Source organism: Patiria miniata, unplaced genomic scaffold (genome assembly GCF_015706575.1).
Source record: "Patiria miniata isolate m_02_andy unplaced genomic scaffold, ASM1570657v1 HiC_scaffold_20, whole genome shotgun sequence".
Taxonomy (NCBI): Eukaryota; Metazoa; Echinodermata; class Asteroidea; order Valvatida; family Asterinidae; genus Patiria; species Patiria miniata.
In genome coordinates this window covers 8281339-8301871 of record NW_024037059.1, presented here as the reverse complement: position 1 = coordinate 8301871, position 20533 = coordinate 8281339, and the positions used below count along the sequence as shown (strand labels likewise).

The 20533-nt window shown below is 38.8% G+C and overlaps 1 protein-coding gene across 2 annotated transcripts in view; it reads left to right on the top strand.

The window, feature by feature from the left end:
• The first annotated feature begins 950 nt into the window (after positions 1 to 950).
• Positions 951 to 20533, top strand: part of LOC119727508 (serine/threonine-protein phosphatase with EF-hands 2-like) — a 54502-nt gene continuing 34919 nt past the window's right edge. The window contains exons 1-3 of one of the 2 annotated variants that reach the window (XM_038199402.1): positions 951 to 1129; positions 14798 to 14937; positions 18860 to 19044. In XM_038199402.1, the coding sequence (XP_038055330.1) occupies positions 18990 to 19044 (55 nt within the window). In that variant the 5' untranslated portion in view covers positions 951 to 1129; positions 14798 to 14937; positions 18860 to 18989. Of the gene's footprint in view, positions 1130 to 14797; positions 15294 to 18859; positions 19045 to 20533 lie in introns of both variants that reach the window. The other variant, XM_038199403.1, reaches the window with a different exon arrangement.

The window sequence follows — 20533 nt, the reverse complement described above, 5'->3', positions numbered from 1 at the left end:
TTTTGTTGATAATTTTCATGGTGACAGATTTTTCAAACTATTCTTGGATATTTTTCACGTTTTGCCGTAGTTTCAACTTCATCAGTTTGGTGGATTGTGGTATTTCTTTAAGACTTCACATATCTTTAGCCACGGGCTTTACTGTCATGCTGGAATATAATCATTTTCTTAAAAGAAAAAAAAAATCCTTTCTGAGAGGGGGGGGGGGGGGGCAGAGTTATTTTCGGAATTTGACCAAACAATTCAGAGGTTTTTATGAGAGGCTTGTGCAAATTTAATTAATTTTGTTAAATAAGAAAGGGACACAAAAGGGAAAATATATACCAGCGTTTTGAAATTTATAAGCAAATCATGGGAACCTAAACTTTTGCAAGGTGAAATCATAATTTGTTTAATTAATGAATCACTTGTCATTCAAGCAGTTTACAATAAAGATTTCAGGAAAAGAAATTGGAAAACTTGCTAATCTGTGATTTATTTATTATTTGAAAAAAAATAGGATTAAATATAATCAGTGGCTTATTCACTTTTAGCCAAGAGAGAACAATGTGCAGATGAGAAAGGAGCGAAAACGTTCAGTTTACTAAAATATGAGGTATTTTGTCAATATTCTGAAGAAATATAAAAAGGCTGAAAAGCTACAATAACCCTCGTCCCTAAAGTCAACAGAGGGCCTCCTATAATTTATGAGAAAATAGTTGACAAGGACGTTTCCGACCATGGTCGTGTCTATTTAGCAAAATAGGGGTGTCGTGCAGTTATTATTTTTTGTTATCGTTATTATTCAATTCAATTCTAGAAGGTGTTATATTTTAATGATACGATACATTTATATGTGACAGAAAATGTATTACTGGTGTATGTTTTTGCATTATGAATCATCAACATCCGATTTTGTTTCAAAATTTTGGAAAAATGGAGCCCCTATGATCATGTATTATCGTCTCGCACCTCTGGCAACGATAAACAAGTACACGTGAATGACATACATGCATGAAACGGAATTAGTTTCGAAGACGGAGGTCGGACCGTTTGGAGAAGTTGGAATCCCGGAGAAATTGTGCTCTTCATCGTAACTTCGTCCAATTTGGTGTGAACAGAAAGACCGGACAGAACGTACAGACTGCAGGTGAGTCGCTGGGGCATATTTCTCAAAATTGAAAAGACATGCAGAATTCCAATTAGGCCTAGGCCCTACCTACATGACCTAATGTAATTTTGTGATGCATTAAACTTGTGATTCATCATTTCGATGATTGACTTCCTGATCCTTGCTCTATCAAAATTAAGTATCAGTGTCTATGCTCTGTATCTGAGAAAAAGGGAAAGAATGTTGCAACCTGACGCTACTTCTGCGGTTGTGTACAAAGTCTATGGAGAGTCCAGAACATTTTCTAAGTTAAACACAATTGGAAATATTTCTCAATCTCAGTCCCAGATTCATTCATATCATTTTTGCAATCACTGACCTTCAATCCCCTTCATTGAATGATTTAGATGATTGATTATGAAGAAAAAAGCAGCGTCAGGTTGCAACATTCTTTCCCTAATGCTTCCCTTCAGTGACCTATCACTATCAGCCATCAGAAAGTGACAATAGGCCTATGTCTTCAAAAGTCCAATTTAGCAGGGAAGCATTTACTGAGAAAACATTTAGAAATTTTCAGTCCAGCCTCATACTACTACTACTAGGTTTGTGCAATTAAGTGATGGCCAGATATGGAAATCTTTCCATATATCAGTGTTGTAGTCGAGACCGGATAGTCCGAGACCGAGACCAAGACCGAGACCTGAAGTTGCGAGACCGAGACCGAGACCGAGACCGAGACCAGCCCCTTCAAGGCGGACCGAGACCGAGACCGAAATGGTCCGAGACCGAGACCGAGACCGAGACCGCGGATAATAAATAACAATAATCTAAATAAACAACAAGACACTAATTACAGCTGAACAGTCTGTCCTTGAGATGTTGATGTTCATGGGGATGTGAAGGAAGTGATTGAAAGTTAGGAATCACTTGTGCCTGTTTAATTGTGTCATCCGATTGCTCTTCGTGTTTGCTTCATGCCATAAATTACAACATGGCAACAGAATTTGTTATTGTCACAATCAATTAAAAAAATTGGAAACAACCTAATTTAAAGAAGGGGAAAACCTTATTTGATGAACTCCATATATTTTTGCCACTTTAAAAAAAAAATTAAATTGTTTAACTACTATAAAGTGTAAATCTGATGAAGAAACTCTAACTTAGGAGTACGACAATTTGTACTAGTTTTTGCAAAACTTGAACATGTTGAAACTTGACAAAAGTAAAAAGTTAAAGGTGGATGTTTCATCTGTTATAGGAACTCGGACCCTAAACTCCACAGCCACCCCTTGGTTTCAGCAATGACCACTAACGGATATTCAAATGCAACTTTAATTTTACATTGGACCTCCTTGTAAACCTGATTCGAAAAAAAATTTGGAGCAAGAAAATATTGATTTATTTTTTAAAATTTCAGTCATGGAATATAGATTTGTACATGTAGACCAACAAATTGAGAGATGGTAGCCAGATATGGATTGGTCTGCCCCCCCCCCCCATCCCTCTTTGTGATTCTCCTTCCAACCCTGCATGTTTGTGTGTCCCCAACATGTTTGTTTCTTGTTCCTCTGTCATTTACCTCTGAAGAAGGCCTGGCTAAGGCTGAAATGTAATGCCACTTTATTTTTGTTTAATGTCAATAACGTTACATATACTATAGAAGATTGATGAACCCTATTTGCCTGATCTATCTTCTGTTAATCTGCCCGCTGTCATTGTCACGCCCCAACTATCGCATCGGTCCCAACTATAGTTGGGCCTGTCCCAACTATAGTTGCGCCTGTCCCAACTGTAGTTCCACAGTTGGGCTGGCCCAACTATAGTTGGGCCTGCCCCAACTATAGTTGGGACGGTCCCAACTGTAAGTTCCATTGTTGGGCTGGCCCATCTATAGTTGGGCCACTCCGATCTTTTTTTTTTGCGGTGTCCCAACTATAGTTTACATTGATGTACAACCATAAAACGTTCCCTACAGCTCTGATACACGTCTGACTTTACTGGGGACCACTGAAATTAGCTATTGATGGGGCGAATCTATAGTTGGGCCACCCCAATCTTTTTATTTTGCGGTCCCAACTATAGTGTACATTGTTGTACGATTATAAAACATTTCCTACAACTCTAATACATCTGACTTTACTGGGGACCAATGAAATGATCTATGGGTGGGGACCATCTGTAGTTGGGCCACCGCAATATTTTTATTTGGCAGTCCCAACTATAGTTTACATTGATGTACGACTATAAAACATTCTCTACAGCTCTGCTTATTACATGTCCGACTTGAGACCTTTGACATTAGCTATGGTAGGGGCCCATCTAAAGTTGGCTGGCCATGGCAATCTTTGAATTTTGCAAAATGTTGCTGGATAATAAAACCCAGCAGCTGGACAACTCATCCAACTAGGCAGTACCACGTGACCGGCCAGCCTTGCGGCATGCATGCACGACGAATACACGGTGCCAGCGCCGCGGAACATTTAAAATCCAACAAGATCTATCAAGCATGAAGCATCCGGCGCAACTCCAGTCCTAACTATAGTTGGGCCGACCCAACTGCCGCACTATAGTTGGGACAGTCCTAACTATAGTTGGGACCGATGCGATAGTTGGGGCGTGACATCATCATCGTCATTAGCCTATTTGAGAATATGGCCGACACAATAGAAGGGCGCTGTCACAAACTGAATGTGGTGGGCGAGATGTACTTTTAGGATTCATAGCTCAGTGCGCACCCCTCTGTGTTTTGTACCGTGCCATCGTATCAACCGCATCAGCTACTTTGCTGGGCAATTTACTTGAATATTTTATTAGTGATTAACAAGTACGACATATTGCCAATATATTAATAGTTTATTGTGATGGCCGTAAACAGCATATAGCGATTAATGGAACACAATTCTTTTCGACTCATGCAAATGCAATTGACATTTAGGAAGGAGACGAGGCAGGCAATTAGACTCTATTTTTGTGTGACTATGGCAGTAGCTCAATTTGTGTTTATCACAGATGAAAAGATGAATACATGGCGAGTCAAAAGAAAGTGACCGTATGATAAAAAAAAAATGGCATGCTCCATTTCGTAAAAAATATAATTGGGATAAAGAACATGTCAGTATTGAGTAGTAACTGTGAACATTTCACGTAATTTGCATACTCTATTCCCAAGTCGTGTCTATCTTAATAAAGAGATCACAAAATTCAGCTGTCCACCACTAATGCCAATTTAACAGTCTACGAATTGATAAATATCCATTTATAAATATAATGAAAAAAAACAACGTTTTCCCGCCTCCACGAATAAAGGAAAAATTGAAAAGGAAAATAGAAAAAAAATCACCAATATTTCTAGAGAAAAAGAGTTGAATTGCTCCCATACTCAAAATACAAAATCTGACGGTAAAAATAATGTTTCAGTCTTGATTCATAAGATTTAAATCTCAGTTGTATTTGGAATCAATGAGGATGGCTATAAAGTGCTTGTTTCAACAGATCATCCCACAATAAAAACGAGAAATAAGAAGAGGAGCAATGGTTATTGGACTATGCCTCACTCACTAGAAAGTCAAGAGAGACATGTCCATTAGCATCACACTGCAGTCACATTTGCCCTAAACTGATTCTTTACTTAACCCTAAAAGGGCCGGGGGCGGAGTCCGCCCCCCTCACTTTTTGGCTGGTCTCGACTCGAGACCAGCCAAAATATCGAGACCAAAGGGGACCGAGACCGAGACCAAGACCGAGACCACAGCTCCCGAGACCGAGACCGGCAAAAAGTGGTCTCGAGACCGAGACCGAGACCGAGACCGGTCTCGAGACCTACAACACTGCCATATATTATCTCAATGAAGGTCAGTCATTGCAAAAAATGTTGGAAAGACATGAATCAGGAACTGAGAAACATTAAAATACTTTGAAATTGCACTCAACTACCAATACCATGTCATGGGTAGATCGCCAACCTTTTCTGCCATTGTTGTGCAACAAATTTAACATTTTAAAGAACATTTTGGTGGTTGAAAGATCCCAATTTACATCGTTTATTTGTGGTAAAAATTACGATCAGAGCCACTCCCTGATACGCCATCTCTTGGGTGCGGCCTTCTTGGTTTGACATCATGAAAAGTTGTCATTTATTTGCCAATTGATGTCTCACGAGAGTTAACTGGGTTCGGAAAGATGACGTCATCATCTTGTAGGGGAAAATATACTCATCATTCCGATGTTCGTCTCGGTGAATTTCACTAACAATTGATTGGGAAATTTTTCTTTTTCCCAAATGCTGAAAAAGTTACATTTTTGTGACATTTTTTAAGTTAAAATCCTCAAACTACCGTACTTGCATAATTGATGAGAGGTAAAAATCTCATTCAAAAATCAGGATTCCTATGATAGGCCCTTTGTTTTTGATAGGTTTGGAAAATGTAGAGTTATAAAAGTAATAATATTGACACTAAAAATGACCGAATTGCTACAAAGTACAATGCTATATTGTTACATTGCATATCTCCAAAATGTAAGCACCTATGTAAATGATTTAAACGTTATTTATTTTGTCGTGTGATTCTCTTTTCAGTGATACTTAATTTGTTAATGATCTCTTTGAAAAAGTGAAATCCACCTTACCCCCTGCTCTTGCTGACAGACCAAAACATTAAGGGGTCTGACCATTTCGACCCGAAGCAATTTGAAGCTAACGGTGGTTTGCGGCTCCCTGCCTTCATAGGGCAAAAAAAAAGTAGTTCTGCTTCCGATTACATGGCATTTGAAAATAGGGTAGGTAGGTAGGGACATTTTTTTTTTTGGCCAATTTTGTTTGTGTACGATCATATGGAGGGGTCTGCCTGAAGTCAAGGGTATAAGGTAAAAATTGATGGTTTTTGGTGTTTTTTTTCTCATTTTTCCCATAAAAAAATTAGGGTAGGGGCTGTCAGAATGGGGTAGGCCCTACTGTAGGTAGGGAAACCGGAAGCAGAACTAGTACTTTTTTTGGCCTAAGCAGAATTGACTGGCTGTGATTGTTATGAAACCTGATGTATAGCTATGCTTTGACTGTAGGAGATTGATCAGCCAGCTGTGCCTAGCAGTCACCTGCTTTTGTCTGTTGATGGAATTTGACTGTCACAGTGCCTACATGAAATATGATCTGACTGTTGGTGACTAGCCTGTGTAAAAAGCATGGCAGGGGAACAGGGTTGCATTTTGATTGTCTGTGACTGATCAAACAAAAGGAGGGCTATTAACTGGGAAAAACTGAACTCTGTACCTCTGGTTATCCTTTAACCCTAACCGCCCTGAATCCTTCAAAATCCTCTTTGCCAAAGTGGAGGAACTTGGAGGATTGAGGCTACATGGCAAAAGTGCGTTACTGATTTTGTAGGATGCACTTTGTCAAGGTCTTGGGCCTGACCTTGTGTAGTTTTTGCTCAGCCATGCATAAATATAGGCCTGGATTAAGCTTGAAATCCTCCGTACTGCTCTAGGATGTCACTGGCCGAGCCTCAACATATTGCCAGTCCTGCCTCAGGATTTTGCAGGATGCAGGCAGTGGTCACACCTCCACGGACCATATATTCAAGAAACAATGGAGGAGTTTGCAGGATTGAGGCTATATGCTATTTTTTTTCCATGAGGCAAATTGGAGGATTTTGCAGGATTGAGGCTACATCCTAGCAAAAAGGCCTAGGGAGTTAGGGTTAATTACTGCCAATAAAACGGTCATTTCCTTAACATCATTCACTTTGAACATTGTTCAAAAACTTTCATGAGTCTTTTGTTTAAGCGACACATACTGTACTAATTTTAACTGAAGAGAAGTCTAAGGGGGAATGTCAGGAATGTTACATACAAATGTACAGCCTGCTCTCAAGAGCTACCGGTACTAGTACAAGGGAGATTGGGGTCACTGAGGGGGGCATTTGAATGCATTACCATTGGTACCTGATGCTCCGCAAAGATGCAACTGGTCTGTACGCATTCAGAATAATTAACAGGAGTCTTGCATACATGTACTTCAAGCTATGCGCGTGTGAACCAGCGCACACACACGTTGTGTCCCTCCTGCTGGTACTCTAGAAAAATCAAAACAAGCCACCATCTACTGTTGAGCGCAGAGTCCACTCTGTCAACCATTGTAATGTTGGATACAATTGATTCTGTTAGTGGTTTTTGATGCAGCGCAGGGCAAAGAGCCACAAGCGACTGCTAAGTGCATACACACACACACAAAGAGGCAGCCGTTGTGAAGTGTTGGCTAAACATTTAAACAATTGATGGATCCCCATCTTTTATCCCCCCCCCCCCCCCCAAACTCGCTGCCAAAAAAACAAACATCAGAACATTTGTGATGCGATCAATCTAAATGAGTCGTTTGTCAACCCTGGTCAGTTTTTTTTTTTTTTACAGATTTGAAAAGAGCACAATCTCAGCATTACTGCTGTGAAAACCGCATGCATATGCACTGATACCATCTTAAGTTCACAAATTATGAAAGTCAGAACACCAAGAGATGAAGTGATGTGATGAAGTGGCCCTATTTTGGCCTGAATCTCCAATTGGAAGTTCCCAACAGACAACTCAGTTAGCTTGATCGCGTCACATTTAAAACCTAAAACTCTGATTAATTGTATCACGCGTTCCCCTACGGTGGGGAGCAGGGCTGGGTTGGAAGGGGAAATATTTTTGAACCAAGTCTGTGATAGTGAAACAGTCAGTCATGTCTTTTTCCCCACAAAGCTGTAGTGTGCAATGTATGCATATTTTCAAACCACCTATAATCATGTTAAATTCAACTGAAACATGCAGAACTTTTAAAATAGAGAAGCTTGGTTTTTATAGCACAAGACAGCATCACCTGGCCACAACATATTGTGTAAACAAGTGTGATGAGATCTATACATTTTTTATAAGTATTGTTTAAAGTCTTCTATTTTGTGACCTTTTTTTCTGATCTTCATTGAATACTTAAGTACAGTTTTTAGTAAGTGTTGCGTTCTTGGTTGAGTGGCTAGGCTTGTTTCTCTGGAGTCATTTTATGAAGTTAATCATTCAGTATTTTTCTCCATGCCTGATTGAGGACGAGCGCCAGGGTTACTGTTCAAGGTCTTTGATTCCGTCAATTTGACACGCTCAAGGCACACCGCTGCTTCTGGTCTGGTCTTCGTATTTCCTAGATAATTACACTCACATTGGAAGTGTTTTATTGTATTGATCGGTGCTGTTCATGAATCAAGGATACAACTTATATCATGCCAGTAGGAAGACCATGGCTATAATGGTGCGGCAAATTTTCCCAAATCAATAAATGTGTTCGTACCAACCTGTAGATTGGAGAAAACTGGGGGGGGGGGGGGGGGGGGGGAGTGACTTTTTACACATGAGGAAAATATCAAATCTATCCTGAGAGCTTTACAAATAAATTTGCATATTTATGAATTGAGAATATTGAATTTGCATTATTGTAAACTTTATACTACATAATTATGCAATTTACATAATTGCAAAATTTTATATTTAACCTTTCTTCAGGAAATTATTTTTGTTGCTGATGAAGTAAGGCCAAGTTTCTCTGCCGAGCTTTATTTTTTTCAAATTTTTCTCCCCTATGATCATTGATTTTTCAAGATGGCGGATTGATTCTTCTATTTTCTCGACTCTTTTACTGATACAAAATTGTGTCCAAAAGGGGCCATAAGCCTTTTTACATAGCAACAATTTGGTAAGAAACAAATTTAAAGACAATATTTACAATATATTTACAAAATATAGCAAATGTATCAATTTAAAAAAAAAAAAAAAGAGAGAAAGGAGCCCTCCGGGGGAACAAAAGGGAGCATACAGAGACAAGAAAATGGTTTATTTCTTTACTTGGCCTAATCATTGAAAAGTTCCATTTATCCACATGGTGAAAATTGTAGGAACTTATATTACATGTAGAAGAAAAATCTCCCATTGCTGCACTGTGTTTGTTAGAAAATGACAGTATACATTTCACGCGCGTGTTGGTATGCAAGCCATATTGTTTGGTTGCCATAGCAACTGAGGAATGCAATTTACAGCAAGTGGGCACGAGCAGTGAACTGTGACAAATAATCAGGGATTGTTAACAGAACACGCAGTGCAGTAAATAGCATATTGGGATTGTTATAATGTCAAGTCCTGCTGATTATACAAAATATACAAATTCTGAATACTGTATCAAATAGCCATTGTAGACTAAACATCGTTTAAGACTGCACAGATTGATTTTTATTCTATTTATTCTATAGTGTCAGATTGTGTATACCTTTTATCCCACGAGTTTGCATATTTTTGGCGATCGTGTACAAAAAAAGAGAACAAAATCCACTATTAATTTTGACTTACCAAACTAGTTGGCAACATACATCATGCCGGTAGATACATGTAGAGGGAAGGGTTTTAAATTTAGGAGGGAAATTTGGGGGTAAAATGATGAACGCTAAAACGCAACACGAAACTAAAGGTGGCGATCACCACGGTGTACCGTGAACGCACAAGGCACGCTGAATCGCACGGCACCAACAGTAAACCGCCAAGAAATTGTTTAAAATTACAAGAAAATGTCATGAGAATTGAGAGAAGTCTGAGAGAAAGGTCATTTTTGAATGATAAATAACCTCTTGACTCTAATTTGATTGAAACTTAAGAGGGGCCCGTAACTACACGATCACCATATTTTCTTATCATGTAAAGTCAAAAGGTGTGGCATTAATCCCAACTGCTTGTTTGTTGTTACTATTTGTTAAGTGTTTCAATAAATTTCTGCAATTCTTATGGCTGTCAATAATATTAATTAATTATGCCTATTTGTGCACAAGTCCGTGCCCGCACTGAAATTTGTCAGGCAACATGACCCTCCCCCAAAAAGTTAATTAGCTGTCAGTACAGCATCCGCAGAATTTGTTGACACAGAGCACAGATCCTCTGCTTCAGAGATTTATGTTTGTTTAATACTGCATTGGTTTTCTTCATTCCATGCTTTGCAAAACCTTCGCACAAAAGTCTGTGGTTTCTGTGTGTTTTTGGTCCCCTGTATATCAACTCTTACGTATCATAACGGAGAAATCCGAGTCCCTTGAAAAAGATGCCCCAGGCAATTTATAATAACTTAATATTTCCTGATGGATTGCATGGCATTTTAGAAGTGCTGTTGGTTGTCAAACTACAAGGATACCGGTACAGTTAGAACTGAAAAGGCCACCGGGCATTTCCACTAGATGACATTTGGCAGGTTTTGTTTTTATAGAGAAGCTGTTGGTGAAGCCTGCGCCAATGGGGAGCTCTAAATGCTGTGGCTTTTAAGCTACAATTTGTCCGCTTGAAGAAACCCCAGTAATCCGATTACATGTACATGTACATGTACACTTAGAGACGTCCCCCTAGTGAGGTTGCTGGCACCAAATCGAATCAGACAGTAATGGGATTGGATGCTCACAGCAAGATCTACAGATTGCCGATGAAGCAGTTGTTACTGTCAAGTTCCGCATACTTATACATGTGCAACCTGCTTTATCAAAATCAAAATTTGACCACAGGGTATTTCATGGATATATTCCTGATATGAGTGAGGTGATCATTCATAAGGCAAAAAAAAAAGTCTCCAGTTTCTGGTATGCGCGCGCGTCGCCGTAGCCATGCGCGTCGCCAAAATGAAAAAGTTTTTTTTTTTCAATGAAAGATGATGTCTCAAAACCTGGAATCCTGCTGCTGCACAATTGAAACGTGTTTTTAGATTGGGTTATGGTCGAGAATTAAGCTTTATGTGGCCTCTCTGGACTCCCATATATTGCACTAAGTTTAGTCGGGCACCATTTGCAGTCATCAGCCGACATTTGAAGCAAAAAAATCAGGTAAAAAAAAAAAAAAAGCCGCGTCGCCGACTCGCCGCACCACTTTTTGGGCAAGCTCCATACCAGAAACCGGAGACTTTTTTGGGGGGCCTAACTCACTTGTTTGTGCTGATTTTCAGTCGCTTTTTCAGTCACTACCAGAGACAATAGAGCCAGAAAAGACTGCATGCTTGACACACGCCTCATGGGAAGTTGTACAGTTACTCCATGTTCTCTTGGTTTAAATTGTCCAGTACCGGTAATTCTTACCCAACTTGCCCGCCAGTTATTCTGAATCTGAGGTTCTGTCGGTGGTTGCAAACTGTACCATTTGCACCTGCAGATGTTTGAACTAAGCTTCCTGAATATCCTCCATTGAATGTGCTAAAACCACTTTTCTAAATGCACATTTGCCTGGTGATGGTACATAAAAATACTGAAAGTTGGTCGAGGATGGGGGTGGGGGCGGGGGGTGGGCAGTGTACATTACATCACTCTTTTCGGAGAAGAAAGTTGGGGGAGCCCTTTGACTTGTGATGTTATTGTATGCAAACGCAGAAGTACATACTGTATTCACATCAAACAGCTAACTTTTTTTTTGCAAGCTGGTGATTTCCAGAGCCAAATTTTCCTAGCAGTGATTCTTTCACACGGAAAATACAAAGTACAGAAAATTTAGTTTTATACAAAATTTGTGTTCATATTCACGGATGAATTGATTTTGATTTTTACCTTTTTTTCTGTTTTTCAACACACGTAGACCAAAACTTATGAAAAATGGTGGAAAATTCACAAGTCCCTAATGGATAGGCTTGTTTAGTTTTGAACGTATAGGCCTACATCACCAAAATTGTTTTGGTAATGTGCAAATGCAGGGCATTGTTTTCCAGAGCTAAGGATAATTGCTGATCGTAAGTTCAGAGTTCATTCCTTCCCATCTGAGGTGCCATATTGTCATGACCCTTTTGAGTATGCCGTGGCTGTTACCACGGCGACAGTAACTATAAATAAACACCAGGTCCCCGGCAACCCAGAAAAACAAATTGCTGAAATGTGACGCCGAACAGTTACTACAGGTGGATGGCATTAATGATGGCACGAAGGAAAATGTGATGTGGGGGGGGGGGGAGACCATTACGCACACTTGAGATTTCACGAGAAGTGAAATTCTCAAAAATAGTATCTTATGTGTTGTGACGGATGGTTGAAAAAGGGGTAAAGTCCAATGCTGTTATCCACGCACTGGAGTGGTATCATTAAGTCGGTTGTATTTACTCCTCGTTGAAGGGTCACCAGCAACAAAATACAGTCGGAGGTACTTCAAAGAGATAAATGATGACTTGGCAGTTGAAAGTCCAACACTTGAAATGAGAAACGAAAAGAGACAGAGAAATAAAGTAGATCGGACATAGTCCTAAACCTCTCCTGCAGCAGTAGCTATAGATACACTCTGGCAGGTGAGAGGTGTTTTTAACGTCTGGTTGTAATTAAGACGGGTGCAGGCTTCCTTGTAATTTATCAAACCAAGGAGTGGTCACAGTTCAATGAGATATGCCACATCACGATTGCAAGCACATTTTGATGGGTGGAAAACAAGTTGTGTTCGCTCAAGACGGGACGAGCAAGGAGCGAGCTTGCAGCTGGCTATGATATGCGCTTGATTAAACCCTTTGAAAGGCCCAATCACTGTTATTAAATTTGGCTAGATTTACATTTGCTCTTGTGAAAGCTTGAGTGGGCAGCATAGTACGTTTTAAAAGCACATGTATTCTATGGAAAGTGAACATCAGAAAACTTGTTTGGGGGATGGGGGAAAGAATGGTAAAAAGCATGCCCTTGGCTGTGTAGAATTTAGCACTGGTGTTTCTGCATAGATATTTATATTCGTTTTTGGATAGCTCCAAGTATTTTGATTTGAGCAGTACATTTAAAAACGATGATGTATTTAAAGATATGGTCCATCATTTGTAATTTGTGCATTTTGTTCGTTTGAAGCAACAAAAGTGTTCAAAATCTAATGAAGGGTACTGATCAACTAACCTGATGAAGTTTCAACTAAGCTTCAGCTGTATATTCCGAGGAAAAACAGCATTCTAGGATCTCAATTTCAAATCAAAAGTTACTGAATCATGTTTTGAATTGTTTTGAATTGCAGCTATACGCGACGTCGCGCACTGATCCGACGAATTATAGCAACCGCGCGCGCGTGTGCGTCGTGCCAATGCTCGCGCCCGCTTCGCCGAATAACAAAACGAACTACTAATTTAAATTTTCCTACGGTGCGTCTTAAGACACACCGTTGGAAAGGCCTTCTTTCGTTGATTACTTCAAAATGACAGCTTCCCAGAAAGAATAATTTCACAGGGAGTTTAGTCCCCTTACTATCTTTCAACCAAGTTTGTTTTTCAACAATAATTACGCCAGTTACTTTTTGGATGGCTGCAAATGATGGACTATAGCTTTAAGATGAAATTGTACAGTGACGGGCCATGAATTTTTTTTTAAACGGAGATAAATTGATGTATTCTTCTATTAATTATCAGATTTCGTTAAAGATTTGTCTTCGAGAAAATGTGCAGAGGAATGGTGAAAGTAAAGACTGGCATCCCCGTTTAATGGAATGACCTAAAAATGTTTGTAGTAGACTGATATTACTTTTGAGGTCGAGAATTGAACGTCGTGCTTAATACATTTTAATATCAGTTAAAAGCTGAAGAAGCACCATTGTTCATCTTTAGTAGAGATAGTTTTGTTTGCTACCTAACATGTAGCTACAATCAGCGCTGTCATGGCAACGCTATGGCTGCAGGTTTAGTGGTTAGCATCTAGGGGAAGCATATAAGTTCAACACCAGCCATCCCTGTCATTGTTTGTAATCATTTTCAACTTGTTCTGGGGACAGTACAGAACAATTTTGGTTTGCATTCATCAGTATTTTTATGCAGTGTATTATATATTGATTCCAAGAAGGAAATGGAAATCTGTTGCCATGGTTTTAAGGTACATGTAGTTTCACCAAAACTGCATCACTGTCATTTTTTTTTTACCATGTAAATAATTTTGTAACAATTATTGGGTGTCCCTTGAAGTTGTATGTACTTGTACCGTATTTCCCCTGCTACAATCCCGGCCAAAACGGTTGGGACACTTCCTGAGCCTGCCACGGTCACCCACTCCCCCGCTCTCCCGGTCAATGTTGTTCTCTCCAGCTGATGGAGCACACACCGCGCAATGAGAGACAACATTGAGTGGGGGCCGGGGGGTTGGGGGCCCAGCAAGATTTGGCCAGGATTGTAGATTCCTTTTTCTAAATTGCTATTTTTCTAGCAATTACGTTTTTCGCTTAGAGAAACAAAAAAGTTGATTTTGTTGAGGGGCACGGGGAACTTAAAACACCACAGTGCATGAGAATCACATTTCAAAGATGCTCCTTATGGACAGAAGTCCTGAGATTAATATTACTCATTAATTTTCCCTATGTCCATCTGTATATGTTACAATTTGGGAGTCTATCATTGGCCTGTAATTTTAATGGTTACATATATATGACGGCACTTTCAAATAAGAAAAGTTGTTGCCGATATTACTAGTGATAAGTAAAGTAGATGTCTTTTTGATTAGTGCACATGATATAAGATCAAACGTTTATAACATATGTACATGTAAAAAAAGTGTACGTGTGCAAACAGAATATTGTGTTCATTAGGCCTGGTAGTTATATTTTGGATAGCCTATATCATCTAAAAACTGTTCACCTCTCTGGTTAGTAAAAATTAATACATATATGACCGTTTTTGAACAGCCAAGTTACTGACATAATTTAATCAAAAGCCACTTTTTTCTCTTCTTTTTTTTGCAGACTGCATTCAGTCAATATTGGGCGAGCAGCCAAACTGGGCAGCCAATATTTGATGGCGCTGATGAAAGATGACAGTTTCATTACGTGAAGGATCTTAAAGCAAGGCCAGAGAAGAACAGCGTGGCGTACGTGCTGTGAAGGTATATAAGCACTTGGCTCATCAGGTGCCGTGTGCGTGTGACTGGTGTGAAGATCTTCTTTAGTTAGCTGTAGGGAGAAGCTAGGCAGGAGAACACTCATTGCTGGTGCGTGCGGTTGTCCAGACTAGACTATCCATCACAGTGGATGTGTATCACTGTTGACACGGTATCATTCATGTGCGGGGTGTCATTGTCGCTTGGTATTTACCGCGCATCGGATCGTAGTATTACCACCGGGATAGATTATGACTTTTAAAGGAACTGCGATCGAAACTACATAACACAGCAAATGAATCAGACGCACTTGGGATTTGTTTTCTACGTGTGGTTAAATTCAGCAACATCAAAGTACATTGGTGAGTTTGTTTAATGCTCCAGCTGTATGTTTCAGCCGAAAGGGCTGTGCCAAATGTATGTACTGAATTGGTTTGTTGGAATATTCAATAATATTTTTTGAATATTTGGAAAATGTGAGTCATCAGAGAACAGGACAAAAATTGAATAAGTTGTGTTGGTTTTATTGTTTGAGTCTATGGAAAGAATGTTGAATCCTGATGCCACTTTTGTTTTCGTCGTATATTATCTCAATAATGGTCAGTCATTGCAAAAATGTTGAAAAGACATGAATCTGGCACTGACATTTGCTTTTCATGCATTTTGTTTGTTTCCCAAAATAACAGCACTCAAAATCCAAAGAGAATGTTCCAAACCTAACCTGTTGAAGTAATGATCCACCCAGTGGATATAACACCTTTCGAGAAAACAAAACCATGCACCTTTTGATCACAAAACATGATTTCCTCAATAGCTTTCGGTATTCAAAAACTCAGTCAATTGACTGATTGTTGGAAATCACCTACATTTCTTGTGGTTTTTTTTAAGTGACAATAAGCCAGACAAAATAATTCAATGGAATGACCTAAAAATGTTTGTGATAGTCTAATAATACATGTATTACTTTTGAGGTTGAGAATTGAACGTCGCGCTTAATACATTTCAATGTCAGTTAAAAAGCTGAAGAAGCAATATTGCTCATCTTTAGTAGATTGACTGATTGTTGGAAATCACCTACATTTCGTGTGTTTTTTTTCTGAAGTGACAACAAGCCAGACAAAAGAATTTTAAAAATTTGATATTTTTTATTAGCTTTTTGATAATTCGGTATGTTAGGCCAAAAAAAAAAATAAGTCGGTCTCTGGTCAGCGCGCGCGTCAATTTTAATCATGCGCGTCGATCTTTTTTTTGTTCAAAATGTTCCGGGGTAGCTTCAACAGTGCCCTCTATTTCCACACCTCAATTTTTTTTACCAAAGAGCACCAAAGAATGGGAAATTGCACCAAGGCAAATGATCGAAAGCACCAAGGCAAATTATGGAGGACACCAATGTACATGAGGACACCAAAAAAGCAAAATAGTACTCCACCTTGTCTGTACAATCCAAGCTTGAAGAAAAAAAAAAAAAAGCGAAAAAAAAAAAAAGTATGCCGGATGTATGCCGGATGTGCTGCATAATATATGTGCTAATGTATGCTTGTGTCGTCCACAGATGCACCTTGGCCTAAAGAAATCGAACTATCAGTAACTGACAGAGAATAATGACTGTGCTTTCATGTTTTCTATTATCCATGCTACCGTTCATCAATAAATAAAGCTTCAGGTCGGCAGATGATACCAGTACACCAGTAGTGCATTGAACTCACCCCATGTTTTAATAAAAAATAATAATAAATAATGAAATAATATCGGCGTCTTGTATAGCGCACGTATCTACCAACAATTTTCTTAGCAGACTTACTTAGCGATATTATTTTTTCCAATTAACTTTGAACATAAAAGCCAAACTTATGAAAACCTTCAAATTTTAGACGGTATGGTTTTTTGCCACATAGAATTATGTGCAGTGTTTTTTAACTTTCAAAAGAGACCTACACGTTTTTTAAGTTCATAATGAAATGTTTTGAAAACCTTCAATGTTCTTGGAGTAAAAACAACCTGCCACGCACCTGCCTAGGGTTTCATGAAGTAATTGTTTATCCTTGCCTCCCATTTTTCAATTGACTTGTTGTTCGATTCTTAATATTTCTGGCATAGATCTCCCCCTCTGTCTCTCTTTCTAGAATTAGTTGGTCATGCATGAGTCCCATAGACAAACTAAAACAAATAATGCCAATTGATGAAGAAATACTAGTCAACTTATTGAAATCAACTCCCGCCACATGTGAGCTTGTTATGTTGTAGATCCTACAATGTAAACCTGCTGCCTGGATGTGCTATATTTTCGTAAAATCTTGCAGGTTTTTCAGGTCGACTTACATGCACTATTACATTTGTACAAGTGAAGAATGCAAAGACGATATACTTGCTTTTACCAATTTTTGTCTGAAATTTCCCAACCTTTGAAGGAATTAAAAAAAATTCTCAGAGCCCTGGTTTTTTAAATTAAATTTTGAAAGCAATTATAACAAGGTTTGGTAACAAATCTCGCAGGTTTTTTCAGGTCAACTTCACCATTACTGTGGAATAATGCAAAGACGTACTTGCTTAAATCATTTTTTGTCTGAAATTTCCCAACCTTTGAAGGAATTCAAACATTTTCTCAGAGCCCTGGTTTTTTAAATTAGATTTTCAAAGCAAATTTTTTTTTTAAATCAGTGCAGATTTTTTTTTGTAGCAGATTTTAACAAAGGTTTGGTAACAAAGCGCTGGCTGAAGCCTATAGGACCAGGGATGTGATGGGTTTTTTAAGTGACAGTTTTAAATGACAAGTTTAGTTTCAGGTATATTGTACATATTTTTTTTAACCAAATGTATCCTGAATATAGTGATTACATGTAAATGTATGTCAGTTGCATTTTACAGCATCGTTTACACAGCATGTACTGATAATTAGTTACTACCGTGATGTACTGTGTATACATATATTAAACACAGTCTTCAAATTTGTACATTTCGGTTGATTAAACAAAACAAACAGTGGGGGATGAAAGACAATAATTAGTTTCGCTACTGACAGGCTAGGTATACAAGCACAGTGTGCCATGCTCATTAGGCAAGGCTCCGCTTATGAGATATTAAACAAATACATTTTGAATCAATATTAGGTGAGGTGAGTTGCATTGATTTCAGTTTATTCTAAAGACTCTTATTGAAAGAATCAGTACATTGAGACTTTATTTTTCGAAAATCTGATAAACACCATTTTGTTACCTGTTTCACCCTCTCCTGGCTGCGCAAAATCAGTTTCGACAGGTTTCATACCATTATTTAAGAATACAGTAAAGTGAAAAATGAAGTTGAGAAACAGTTGTTAGGCGAAGTAAAAAAACAAACATGTTTCTCGTCCCCGCCCGCTTCCTTTTTGGAAGCCGCCTGGATATTTTTATTATTTTTTTATATTTGAAAAATGCAGTAAAAACACACCAAAAAAGTCCACAAATTCATCGGAAAATAAATACTTGCGAAATATTTGAGTCGAAGTTTTCAGTATAGACCAATACAACGCTAAATGACACTGTAAATATGTTCAGTTCTCTTGTCCAACTTGTCTTTCACTTTAAAAGTGTATTTGAACAGTGGAAACACCAACGGTTGCAGGAAATTTTAAAATGGCGGCCATCTTGAAAAAAATTAAGAGTAAAAAATAAAAGCCCCTGTTCCTCCTTTTTTTCAAAAACCTGGACGAGAAACATGTTTGGTTTTTTAATTCGGCCTTTTACTGTTTCTATTCTGTAAGGTTGCATATTCGTGGAAATTTTTCACTTTTTTTTCAAATGGATACATCGCATTTTGCAAATAAACTCTTCACATAAATGTAAAAAAGCAATTCACAGACCAAGAGAAGGTAATTTCACATTGACAGATGAGAGCTACTTCAACTCAATGCCATTGACTGGCGTCGTTTTTTCCCCCTCATCCTTCCCAGCGTCTGAGGAACAACAGGTCTGATCATTTTGCCAAGGTGAGCAGAGCAGCGTCAAATCAGCTCCCATGGGAGGCCACATCTGGTGAAACAGATCTCCGTCTGCATCGCCATAACAACCACAGAGGGCATCATGGGATGCGGAGGCTCCAGTCAACCGCGCTATGAGATGAGCAAGTCAGAAAAATGTAAGTTGCTTGAACGTAGTCAGTATAACTGATATTGAATGTGTTTTTTAGAACCCAAAGCCTTGTTTTGCTTAATCGCTATTGTTTTCCTCTATGTAAAAAGATGTTCTTTGCAAAAATGTATGTTAGGCCAAAAAAAAATAAATATTCGGTCTCTGGTCAGACCAAAGTTCCGGAATTGATGCGGCGATGCGTTTTTTGGGGTTTTTTTGGGCCTTTTTTTTGTTTTTTGGAAGCTTGGATTGTACAGACAAGGTGGGTACTATTTTGCTTTTGTTGTGTCCTCATATACATTGGGGACCTCCAAAATTTGCCTTAGTGCCCTCCATCATTTGCCTTGGTGCAATTTCCCATTCCTTGGTACCAAAATTTGAGGAGGTGCGGCAATAGAGGGCGCTGCTGTAGCTACCGCGGACAATTTGAAAAAAAAATAAGGTTGACGCGCATGATTAAAATCGACGCGCGCGCTGACCAGAGACCGACTTATTTTTTTTTTTGCCTTATTATAATATTTTATTTTGTCATTTTTTAACAAGTTTCGTTTCACTCTTTGGACAAAGTCATAACTCACGCTTAGGATTAACCCTGACCCCCAGGCCTTTTTGCTAGGATACATCCTCAATCTTTCAAAATCTCCCAACTGCGTCAATGTAAATATTGCATACAGCCCCAATCCTGCAAAATCCTCTGTTACTTCTTGAATTTGTTCATTGGAGGGGTGACCACTGCCTGCAAAATCCCCCAACAATCAATGTTAATATGTTGAGGCGATGCTGATGATGCCCAGATGTAGTGTGGATGATTTCCAGTATTATCTAGGCCTAAATTTATGCATGCATGGCTGAGCATAAATAAGGTATCAACCTTGACACAATGCATATACATGTACATGTGTTCTACAAAATCGACTGACACATTTTTGCCACAAATCCTTACTCATTTGAAATCTCGGAAAAGTATCCGAATGCAATCTAGGAATTCCTGTCATCACTTGTAATATTCAAAAGATTGTATTTTTATAAATACAGTACACAAAGCTATTTCTCCCGTTAAATTGGCCCTTATTTGTTCAAAATCTAATGAAGCAGCATGTAAAAAAAAAAAGTGTGTCAACTTTGAACATTATCTCCAGTGCAGCGTAACTAAATACGACACACAGTTTGTGGCGGAGCAGACGTTTGAAAGAGACCGTGGGGAAAACGCTTATTACACACTGCAAACGCTTATTACACACTGCATGATTTCATCCCTGGCTGTCAGACATTGCATCCCATTTGCGACTCCAATTTCACTGGCCGTTTAGCCTGGATATGTACGTGTTCTGCTGTGAGCGTGTGGCACAGTTCTGTCTGGTGATCGTGACACGTTTATCTTTGTTATGATTATCAGTTTATCATCACACATAAAAACCTGATATTTCCTGAGGTACATGTATAAGAGGCTTGTAATAAGCACGTATCAGAGCTGTTCGAGATCGCTGTATACATTT